The following is a 12,364-nucleotide window of genomic DNA, read 5'->3' as shown; positions in this document are numbered from 1 at the left end:
GGGGTAGAGAGCTTCTGAGATCCCTCAAGTTCTGTGGAGAGGCCACCTGCTAGGAGGGACAGGGTCCTTGGATGTGAGTAGCAATTACTGACTCAAGTGGCCTCCTTGGTTTCAGCATGGAAGAATCCTTCATTACAGCAATCCCTTCATCCTCTTCTTCTTCCTGTTGGCTTTCTCTACTGCGACCACCATGCAATGCTTCCTGCTCAGCACCTTCTTCTCCAGGGCCAGCCTGGCAGCAGCCTGCAGTGGTGTCATTTACTTGACTCTCTACTTACCGCACATTCTCTGCTTTGCCTGGCAAGACCGAATGACAGCCGACCTGAAGATGGTTGTGGTGAGCTCACACCAAGCATATGATCCATTCCTCCAAAAGATCTGTAGTGGTTTGAGGGAACTGACCTCCCTTTGAGGGGATGTACTTTGTCATTTGGCTCAAAAAATGATAATAATAATAAGGAAGGTACAGGGGCAAAAGTGGGCAAAGTCTTTACCCTGAACCACCTAACAGTAGCTTCTCACCAAACCTGCTTGTTTCTGTAAAGAAAATAAAACTAGTTAACCTCATGGGTCTCTGTGTACTTACAAGAGGAGAATAGCCAGGGACACTTGCTCTGTTTTTTCTTCTTAGTGCTTGAGAAGATTAAAAAAGAAAGGAAATTTCTTTCTTAGCAGTTTAACCCAGAAAGATATTTCCATGAATTAAAAGGTTTTGATTCTCTTCAAAGAGACTTGATTGGGGTAGTTTTCTCAGTGTCTTTGCCATGTTGTGCTACACCAGAGTGTACAGAAAGGGGTCTTATAACCAGTCCAGAGTAAGAGCTTCTTGATTTCAATAATTGACTTTTGGTCACTTGAGAGATTTTTGTTGATGATTCCCAAACTAGCAACACTATTTGTTTTCCAATGAACCATTTCCAGGTTAAATATGTTCCTGATCCTATAAGGTTCACTTTTTCTTGTCCAGCAGTACATTCCAATCTGTAATTTTTGTGCAATGAAATCCAGAAAGGACTCTGCCACCAGCCTTTCACTAGAAAAGAAAATCTAAAGTCGGAGTTGTTCTCATGATTCAAACCTACTTGGCTTTGGAGGCAGGGCATCTGCCTTTTATTTCTTGTGTTAAGTAAAAAGTTAATTGCTGCCATTTATAGTATCCAATTGTCTAAAATGGTCACAATGGGCTCATAGCAAGAAATTTTCTGACTCAGCCTGTAGGCAGAGCAAGGCTATTTTGGCACACTGGGTAGACGGGTGACACTTAAAGAAACAAATAGCTTCCAGGGTGTGTGGATTGGCCAGAAAGCTATCATTCAGGAATCTCTGTGAATCAGGACTGGGTTGAACTTTTTTTTTTTCCAGTGGTTTTGTAAACATACAAGTAAGGAATCCCTCCTTCTGAAGAAACCCCATGTTGTGTCCTGCAGGCTACAGGGAGGCCTCTGAGAAGATGCAATGGCAATAGCACATATCCTTAGTGCCAGGGGCCTCCCATGGGGACACAGCTGTGGAACTTCCCTCCATACACTACTTATGCAGTTGACTGTTATCTACTAAGAAGTGATCAGTCTAGAGATGAGAAAAGGTGCTATCAATAGAATCTGAGAAAGTCAAGCTACCATCCTCTACCTAACTCCCTAACCTGCTCTAAAATATTGATGAATAAGGATGTGAATCTCATATGTGATTCTCACAAAGCAGTTTAAGTTAATTTCTTTTTTCCCCTTTATTTTTTTAATTTTTATTAGAAATTCTATATTGATTTGCAAAATTGCATGTCAAGAGGGATATAATTCCACACTGTTCCCAACACCAGAGTTCTGAATACCAAGTCCCTCCATTGCAAACCATCGTGATTCTCCCAAGGTTGCAGACATGGTTTAACTGTCATCTGTACAACTACCTGTCTACATTTGTACATAATTGCCCCCTTTTTCTTCCAGGTCCAATAAGTCATTTCCGTTGTTCTAGTAACAATCATGTGATTTTAAGAGATAGACAGAGGGAAGAGAGGCAGGAGGTGAACATGAGGACCTTTAGTCCCTGGTGTGTTGTGCTATCTTGTGTCTACACTGGACAACTGTGTTTCTGTGAGTGGGGTAAGCGGTGATCTGATGGGTGTTGGGCAAGGCTCCAGAGACCCTACAGGTTTTCTCAGCATTCTCTCCTGTAGGAAGACTGCTTTAACTGCTCTCTGGGGTGACCTTCCACCTGGATACAACATGGGTCCTCTTTTGGTCTTCCTTTCTGACCTGTGAGCATCTGGGTGCTATCAAGTTAGGTGAGATATGCTCTGCTAACCTGGTGCCCTCACTATGCCCCACTGCAGAGCCTGCTGTCTCCTGTGGCATTTGGGTTTGGCACTGAGTACCTGGTTCGATTTGAGGAGCAAGGCCTTGGGCTGCAGTGGAACAATATTGGGAACAGCCCAGTAGAAGGGGATGAATTCAGTTTTCTGATGTCCATGAAGATGATGCTCCTTGATTCAGCACTCTATGGTCTCCTTGCCTGGTATCTCGACCAGGTATTTCCAGGTAAGGACTCCTCTCCATCGAGTAGAGGTAATTGTGCTCTTTATGTATGTCCTCAACCTCCACCTCTCACTTAGTTCAAATCTCAGCCTCTCTACAGTCTTTGAATTTAAACTCTAAAAACCAATATTAGAAATTAAAGAGTTAAAAAAAAAAACTATTAGTGATTGAAGCTGGGTTTGAGAAACAGATCCAGAATCTTCCCCACAGCCAGCTCAGACCAAGTTGCCTTCTCTCACCATCATCTCCTACCAACCAGTTTCTTGCACTGTGTCCAGAGAGATTCTTTCAGAATCTAGGTCAGATGATGTCAGCTCTATTCAAATCTGTCCCAGTGGCTTTTCCTCTGTTCTAAGTAAAATCCTGTGACCTAACTTTGACCTACAAAATACTTCAAAATCAGCCTTCCACTCTCTTCCTTGTTTCATGTCCTTTCCCTCTGCCCCATGTTCCTTTGCTCCAGTCACACCAGCCTCCTTAATAACTGACCTTCACTACAGTAACTATACATTTCCTCACTGGGAATTTTTGCATTTGTTGCTCACTGTCTGGAGCATGTTTCTACACGCACACGCACACGCACACACACACCACCCTGTTTCTTCATTTGTTTCTTCAAGTTCTTTGTTCAGATCTCCACTGAGGTGTAACCTTATCACTGTTATCTTTCTAGAATGAAAGTTTCTATCTATCTATCCCAATATAAATGCTGTATTTGCAATGCTCCTGTTCCCTTATCCTACTTTATTTTTGAACATCACCATCTGTTGTGATGTACCTCATTTTTAAAAATTATTTTATTTGCTAGGACAGAGGGAAATTGATGGAGGGGAGAACTTCATCATGAAGCTTCCCCCCTATAGGTGGGGTGTGGGGGCTTGAACCTGGATCCTTGCATATGGTAATATTTGCGCTCAGCCAGGTGCACCACCACCTGGCTCCTATATATCCTTTTTTAAAAAAAAGCTTTATTTTATTTGTTTTGATAGAACAGAGAGAACTTGAGAGGAAAGAGGGTTAGAGATAGAGAGAGATAGATACCTGCAGCATTGCTTCACTGCTTGTTTAACTTTCCCTCTGCAGGTAGAGACTGGGGACTTGCACCTGGGTCCTTGCACATAGTAACATAAGCACTTAACCAAGTGCACCACCGTCTGGTCCTAAAATTTATTATGTTTTTATTTGATAGGAGAGAAAGAAATTGAGAGAGTAAGAGGAGATAGAGAGGGGGAGAGAGAGAACAAGAGGCACCTGCAATAGTACTTTACCACTCACAGAGCTTCCCCACTGCAGCTGGGAACCAGGAACTTGAACTGGGTACTTCTTCTTCTAGCGTTTGCCCTTCTTCCGTAGCCAGTCAACAGCGTCAGGTTGAGCCTGATGTAGTTTCGAGACCTCCTTTGAATCTGGAGAGGTGGCAGTCGTTGACTATGTGGGTCATAGTCTGTCTGGAGCTGCAGGGGCAGTTCGGGTCGTCTCTGGCTCCCCAGCGATGGAACATAGCGGCGCACCGGCCATGGCCTGTTCGATAGCGATTGAGGAGGGCCCAATCATAACGTGCTAGGTCAAAGCCGGGTTGACGCTTGCAGGGGTCTGTGATGAGGTGTTTGTTCTTTACCTCAGCTGACTGCCAACTCTGTTTCCAAGAGTCTGGAACAGAGAAGTTCAGTGTAGGCGTAGGGGACCAGATAGGGTGACGAGACGTCAAGCGTTGGACAGGGTGGGCGAAGATATCCGCGTCTATTGGCAGGTCCGGTCGAGCGTAGACGTGGGAAATGAACTTAGATGATGCCGCATCCCGACGAATATCTGGCTGGGTACTTGTTCATGGTAACACATGCGTTCAACAAGGTGTACCACTGCATGGCCCCTCATTCTTTTGACTCTATCTTTAGTAGAATAAAGTCCAGTGAAATCATCCCTTTTACTCAGCATTATAATGTAAGTGCTCAGAATAATATTTGTCTTTTGGTAAACACTAAATAAATATCCCAAATCAAATGTGTTCTTTGCATAATTTTATTTGCTTCAGAGGAATCATATTTTTCTTTAAATTAATCATTCCTAGTAGAAATAAGGGCTACCTCTCTCAAGAGAGGCAGTCAACCCAAAGCCACCTTGGACTGTGGTTTTCTGTATCCTGGTTCTTAATGTCATGCCCAGGAACAGGCCAGAGTGAAGGCTTGACCAGTGGGAGGAACAAACTCATGACTCTCTCTCTCTCTAATCATTTCAAGGAAGCCTTTGCCAGCAGAAATCTATAGGCAGTAAATAAATAACCTGAGAAGAGGAAAGACATTGCCATGCCTACTCTGTGGATACGTGGTTTGGGGTTCTAGCTATGTGCCTAGATTAGTTTCTGTGAATGCCAGAACAAAGTGCCATAGACTATCTGCCTGAAACAACAGACATTTATTGTTCTCGAGAGTAGAAGTTCAAAATCACAGTGTTAGCAGGACCAAACTCCCTTGAGATATGTATTGGAATGCTTCTTCCTTGTCTCTTCCAGCTGTTGCTGGTTTTTCAGTGATTTTTGGCATTCCTTGGATTGAAGATGCATCAGACTACCCCTTTTGTTTTCGCGGGGTGCTTTCCCTGCATATGTCTGGTTTTCCTCTTGTAGAAACACTAGTCAGCGACTCCCCCCCCCCTCACTCCGTCATGGCTTAACCTCAGCTAGTTACATCTGCCATGGTTCTGTTTCTGGTATCATTCCTGATACCAAATGTATCAATTCTTAAATGCCAGTCAAATTTCTTTTAAAAATTTATTTATTTATTAATGAGAAAGACAGGGGGAGAGATAGAAAGAACCAGACTTCATTCTGGTACATGTGCTGCCAGGGATTGAACCCAGGACCTCATGCTTGAGAATCTGATACTTTATCCACTGTGCCTCCTCAGGACCACAACCAGTCAAATTTCTGATACCACCAGGATCTCAAACAATTCAGTTCTTAGATTATCTACCCACCCAGAATTAGGGCCAATACCACAGATTTGGTTCCATAAGACTGCTCCTACTGCATATGCCAGTCACAGATGTGGTGCAAAGGCTACCTATATTTTTGTCCCACTGACCTGAAATTCAGTGACTCTTGTGATTGCCCTCTGGGTTCAATAATTCACTAGAACAACTCACAGAACTTACAATTGCAGCTTTACAATCAGAAATATAACTCAGCAACAGTCAAAAGAAACCAATACAGAAGGTAAGGTACAACAGGTCTGATTCCTGGGGTTTCCATACTCCAGATGAACTGCCCTCCCAGCAACTTGCTGTGCTCACCAACCTGGGAGCACCTTGAATCTCACTGCTCAAGTGTTTTAAAAACGCCGGGGGCTGGGGGGCTGGGCAGTGGCACACCCAGTTAAGCACATATTTTACCAGGCATGAGGATCTGGATTCGAGCCCCAACTCCCCACCTGCAGGGAGGACACTTCACAAGCAGTGAAACAGGTCTGCAGGGGTCTCTTTCTCTCTCCCATTCTCTCTCTCTTTCTTTCCCAATTTCTATCTGTTCTATCTAATTAAATTTAAAAAAAAAAAAGATAGAAAGAAAATAATGGCCTCTGGGAGTAGTATATTCGTTGTGCAAGCACCAAGTTCAGGTGATAACTCTGGAAGCAAAAAAAAAAAAAAAAACCAAAAAATTCATTCTCCAGCAGCCCAGGGGGTAGCATAGTGACTACATCATTGAATATAAAAGCACTGGGTGCTGAGTTTGAAATCCGGCATCACATGTGCCAGAGTGATCCTCTCATTCTCATTCTCTGTCATGTTAGTAAATAAATCAATCTTAGGGGCTGGGTGGTGGTGTACCTAGTTGAGTGCATATGTTACAGTGCACAAGGACCCAGATTCAAGCTCCCAGTACCTCCCTAACTGCAGGGGAAAAGCACCATAAGTAGAGAGGAATGCTCCCTTAATCTCAATTTCTGGCTGTCTCTACCCAATAAATAAATAACGATAATTAAAAATATTTAATAAGTAAATAGGTTGGGGGGGGGGACTTGGATCTGAGCGGTGGCACACCCATTGAGTACACACATTGCAATGTGCAAGGACCCAGGATTCAAGCCCCCCCTGCAGAGGGAAAGCTTCACAAGTAGTGAGGGAGTGCTACAGGTGTCTCTCTTTCTCCTCTTTTTCTTTTTTTTTTTTTTTAATTTTTTTTTTAATATTTATTTTATTTATTTATTCCCTTTTGTTGCCCTTGTTGTTTTATTGTTGTAGTTATTATTGTTGTTGTCGTTGTTGGATAGGACAGAGAGAAATGGAGAGAGGAGGGGAAGACAGAGAGGAGGAGAGAAAGATAGACACCTGCAGACCTGCTTCACCGCCTGTGAAGCGACTCCCCTGCAGGTGGGGAGCCGGGGTTTGAACCGGGATCCTTATGCCGTTTCTCCTCTTTTTCTAATCTTTCAGTGTCTGTCTCTCCTATCAAATAGAAGAAGGGAAAAGGAAAAGGGAAAGAAAAGGCAGCTGGGAGGAGCAGTCGATTCGTTATATACGCACCAAGGTTCACCAATAACTCTGGTGGCAATAAAAAAAAAAAAGAGGGAGCTGGGAAGTAGCGCAGCAGGTTAAGTGCACATAGTGTCAAGCACAAGAACCAGAGTAAGGATCCCGGTTCGAGCCCCCAGCTCCCCACCTGCAGGGGGGTTGTGTCAGAAGCAATGAAGCAGGTCTGCAGGTGTCTATCTTTCTCTTGCCCCCTCTATCTTCCCCTCCTCTCTTGTTTCCTCTTTGTACTATCCAAAAAAAACAACAGCAATAACAACAATAATAGTAACAACAATGATAAACAACAAGGGCAACAAAATGGAAAAAATAGCTTCCAGGAGCAGTGGCTTCATAGTGCAGGCACCAAGCCCAGCAATAACCCTGGAGGCAAAAAAAAAAAAAAAAAGAAAAGAAAAGAAAGAAAGAAAGATGAAAAAAATAAAATAAATAAAATAAAAAGAATACTAAATAAAACCTCAGTCTCCATTCCCTTCCCCAAAGGTGGGCCTGAAAGTTTCTATCTTCCCTTCATATATTCAATCTTTCTGGTGACCAGCCATCATCATGAAATATCTGCACACACACACACACACCATGAATCACCTCATTCGTTTAAGCTCAGGTGTGGTTGAGAGACTCATTGTGAATAATAGAAAGCACTCTTTATCACTTAGGAAATTCCAAGAATTTTAGAAACTCTGTGCCTAGAAGTAGGAATCAAAACCAAATACATTTTATATGATTCAGCATGCCCTTTTTAAGGGGGTGGGGACACCAGTCATCCCATAGTGATTATTTTGAGAGATCAATTTGGCCTTTCTCAGCCTCAGTGTTTTCTGTTTCACTGGGTCAAGGAGTGAAAAAGACAGACCCAGGCCTGATTTGGAAAAGCAGTAACTGTGAAACAGGATATCTATTAAATAAGCAAAGGTGTTGTCCAAAATCATCATTATTTCACAGAGAGCAAGGCTTGCTAAATGAATTGGGTCCAAAAATTCGGGAGTCTTTTCCTTGAAGCCCAGATAAATCCAGTAGAATGAAGCAGTTAACATCTGTGTGGTCTTAGAACCAGATTAACCATATTGAGATGCTTACACCTCCTATACTAGTTAAATTAGTCGTGGCCTGCAGCAGATGATTCAGAACCAGTGAACTTCAGTTTCCTTATCCTCATGAATAATAAAGTTTCTGATCTCCTAGGTTTAGTTTGGGGATTAAATGGTTTAAGCAAGTGCTTACAGTAATGCCACAGAAAACATACAACAAATGTCAGTGATCATCACTGGGAAGATGTTGAAGAAAGGGATGATTTAATTCCTTAATGAAATGACATTTATAAAACTAGTGTTAACCAAGCTTGCTAGTCCTTTTTTAAGATTTCTTTATTGGGGGGATTAATGGTTTACAGTCAACAGTAAAATACAGTAGTTTGTATATGCGTAACATTTCCCAGTTTCCACATAACAATTCAACCCCCACTAGGTCCTCCTCTGCCATTATGTTCCAGAACCTGAAGCCATCCCCCCACCCCAGAGTCTTTTTACTTTGGTGCAATACACAATTGCTAGTCTTAATGTTGCTAGTTCCTCCCTGAAAAGATGACCCTTTGCATTAAAACGTGATGAAGACCAAGGGAAATAGCATAGCAGTTTATGCTACAGACTTTCATGCCAAGGTACCAAAAATCTCAGGTTAATCCATGGCATAACATAAACCAAAGTTTTGTTGTTGTTGTTGTTTTAAGTATTTTATTTATTTTATTTTTGAGAGAGATGCAGAGAGAGAGAGACAGAGAAACACCAGAGCACTACACAGCTCTGGCTTATTGAGGTGCGGGGGATTGAACCTGGGACTTCAGAGCCCTAGGCATGAGAGTCTCTTTGCATAACCATTATGCTATCTACCCCTTCCCAACATAAACCAAAGTTGAGCCATGCTCTGGTTAAAAGAAAAAAATATATATTGGATAAAGCAGTCTTTGTAGTAGCCCGTGGATAGCTGGCTGTGCAACTGTTTATGAACTATAAATATCCATAGTTAATGTGCCGCCTGGGAAACACCAGACTTTCAAGCGTGAGGTTCCTAGTTCCATCCCTGAAATTTCATTGGCCAGAATGATGTTCTGGCTCTCTCTTTCTCATAAGTTAATCAGTGAATATTTTTAAAGATATTCATAGTTATAATTTGAGGTTCAGATAGATAAATTCATGACCTTTTAGAAATGTGATAAGAAATGGATACTTAGACTTTTTCTTTCTACTTTCCTGTCTATTTTAGGGGACTATGGAACCCCACTTCCTTGGTACTTCCTTCTACAAGAGTCCTATTGGATGGGTGGTGAAGGTGAGTTATTGAAAATTAAACAAAAGGCTTTACTGTCTAAAATTACTTCCTTTGGCTATGCAGAGGATGTGTCAACTGTGCATGGATTATAGAAGTGGTTCTGTCGTCTAATCAGTCAGCTGCCTGTGAAGGTCCTGCGTCAGTCTGGAGGTGCATGCAGCGTCACAGCCTTAGGATCCCAACTTTTTTGAATCACTAGGTCAGGGTGAGTGGCTGAGCTCAGATAAGCCATAGTGTCCTACACTGATTGTTCCCAGTGGGTTCAGTTGTCTTCATAAAAGAAGATCAAACCACTTCAGCGTAGCTGTAACTTCTCAGTTTCATGCAAAAAGGTCCAGGGAATCTAGAAGGAAACGTGCTGTTTTCTACTGCCTCCCTATTTTTTTTTAATTTTATTTATAAAAAGGACTGACAAAACCATAGGATAAGAGGGGTACAACTCCACACAATTCCTGCCACCAGATCTCCATATCCCATCCCCTCCCCCAATAGCTTTCCTATTCTTTGACCCTCTGGGAGTATGGACCCAAGGTCATTGTGGGATGCAGAATGCAGAAGGTCTGGCTTTTATAATTGCTTCCCTGCTGAACATGGGCATTGATAGGTCCATCCATACTCTCAACCTGTCCCTCTCTTTCCCTAGTGAGGTGGGGTTCTGAGGAATCAGAATTCCAGGACACATTGGTGGGGTTGTCTGTCCAGTGAAGTCTTGTTGGCATCATAGTAGCATCTGGCTGAAAAGAGAGTTAACATATAAAGCCAAACAAGTTGTTGACTAATCATGAACCTAAAGACTGGAGTAGTGCAGATGAGTTGTGTGTGTGTGTGTGGGGGGGCTCCGTTTTGTAGATAGCTAGTAGGCATATTTTAGTTATATTCCAAAAGGCCTGTGGCTATACTAGGTTTTTTGTTTGTTTGTTTGTTTGTTTGTTTCCTGAGCCTGAAATCTGATATGCAGGTGGATCCTAGTTATTGTCTGGGGAGATGATGTCATGGCTGGCAAAAGGACCAGAAAGCTGGATCAGAGAAGAGAGTAGCTCCCTAATATGGGAAAGGTGTATAAATATTGTTGACTGTAAACCCCATCAATTTGATCTGATCTGGGGCCCATATTCAGCTTAGGAGCCTATGTGACCTCTGCATCCCTATAGATCACATTCTGTGGTCATGTGTAGCAATGTTCCAAGTTACCCCAACATCAGGACCCATCTTCCCTTTAATTCTTATTTATAAAAAGGAAACACTGACAAAAACCATAGGATAAGAGGGGTACAACTCCACACAATTCCCACCACTAGAACTCCGTATCCCATCCCCTCACCTGACAGCTTTCCTCTTCTTTAACCCTCTGGGAGTATGGACCCAGGGTCATTATGGGATGCAGAAGGTGGAAGGTCTGGCTTCTGTAATTGCTTCCCCGCTGAACATGAGTGTTGACAGGTCGACTCATACTCTCAACCTGTCTCTCTCTTTCCCTAGTGTGGCGGGGCGCTGAGGAAGCCAGGCTCCAGGACTGCTAGGGGTAGTGGAATCATGCAGGCACCAAACCCCAGCAATAACAATTTATTTAATGACAATTAAATAAATGAATAACTGAGCAACGAAGGAGACCAAAAGAAAATTCTCGAAATGCCATATATTCCTTTTTGAGTTAGGAGAAGGTAAAGAAATTCCAGAATAGAAAGTTAGGAGAAGTAAAGAAATTAGAGTTAGGAGAAGGTAAAGAAATTCCAGAATAGAAAGGCGGGGACTCCTCTTGGAAGTGATAGGTTCTGGAAGTCAAGGAAATACTTTCCCTCACCGACCTGCTCTTGCTTTGTATTATTGGGCCTGGGCCAGAGTTGTCCTTTAGACACTAAGATAGATATTTGTTTTCTCCAGGGGATTAGCTTGGGGCCTTCAAAGGGTTTGGGTGGGATTTTTTTTTCTTGTTTTTTTTTTTCCTTCTAATAGCTCAGACAAATAACATTTCAACAGCTCAGTATTTTTCCATTATGTTGGTTTGTCTTGTCTATAAACTTTTACATCTCTGCAGTAGTAGAGTTATAAGCCATCATAAACAGAAATATTGTCGGGTGTTTGTTTTTGTTTAAGTGTATTTTTTTTTTTTTTTGATAGGAAGAGAGAAATTGAGAGGAGAGCTGGGAGGAGAGAGAGGGAGAGGGAACTACAACATTGCTTCACTTGTGAAGCTTTCCCTCTGCAAATGGGGACTGGTAACTTGAACCCAGGTATTTGCACATGGTAAAATGTGCCCTCAACTGGATGTACCTAGCCCTATAAACAGGAATTTTTACACAAACGTGTATTCCTGGGATATTTCTAACTTAAAAGCATATAAGACTCATGAGTAATTTTTTTCTCTAAAATTTCAGCAGGTACTCTGCCTCTTTAGAAGAAAAAGAATTAAAACAAGTGTGTGTGGGGGTGAAGTGTGTGCCTTCAAAAAGGAATCCCACATTTTCCCCACATTTTTCACATTTATTTTTGCTGACAGAAGCCAAGCATGTATATACCTGTCTCATAGACTGAACTGAAATAGATTCCCAAGTCTCTGAAATTAAAAAAGATTTGAAATTTTCCATCTACCCCACTTGTTTCACAGAGAAAGAAATGGAACCCAGGAATCCTCCAGTATCTTGTTCAAAGTCATGTTGGTCACTTGGTATAAATTTTGGAACTGGAACATAGACTTCTTGGCAAGGAACTCATTGCTATGACTAAACTATTTAGAATATTCCCCCCTACTAGTTTATCACATTAGTATAATAAAGATAGCTAGTAATGTGAACAAAGGAATCATGGAATATAGGTTTAAAATCCTTCAGGAAACAGAAGTGGAAGCATTAGAAATAGTGCCCCCCCCCAACCACCAGACTCTTTACTCGCCTTTCCACCATACAGCCTGCAAGACTACAAAAGGTGGAATGGACAGAGGGAGGCTTACAGTTGGCTGCTGCCTTATAAACCTTATCCTGTGCACA

General features: G+C 42.2%; 1 protein-coding gene across 1 annotated transcript in view; it reads left to right on the top strand.

Annotated features, from left to right (window-relative positions):
* The window catches only part of ABCA4 (ATP binding cassette subfamily A member 4), a 169,824-nt gene that overhangs the window by 84,384 nt on the left and 73,076 nt on the right, over positions 1–12,364 (top strand). The window contains exons 15-17 of the mRNA XM_016193540.2: positions 116–337; positions 2,330–2,534; positions 9,315–9,380. Of these exons, the coding sequence (XP_016049026.2) occupies positions 116–337; positions 2,330–2,534; positions 9,315–9,380 (493 nt within the window). The remainder of the gene's footprint in view (positions 1–115; positions 338–2,329; positions 2,535–9,314; positions 9,381–12,364) is intronic.

This window comes from Erinaceus europaeus, chromosome 11 (assembly GCF_950295315.1).
Source record: "Erinaceus europaeus chromosome 11, mEriEur2.1, whole genome shotgun sequence".
NCBI classification, from domain to species: Eukaryota; Metazoa; Chordata; class Mammalia; order Eulipotyphla; family Erinaceidae; genus Erinaceus; species Erinaceus europaeus.
This window is presented reverse-complemented; position numbering and strand designations above follow the sequence as displayed.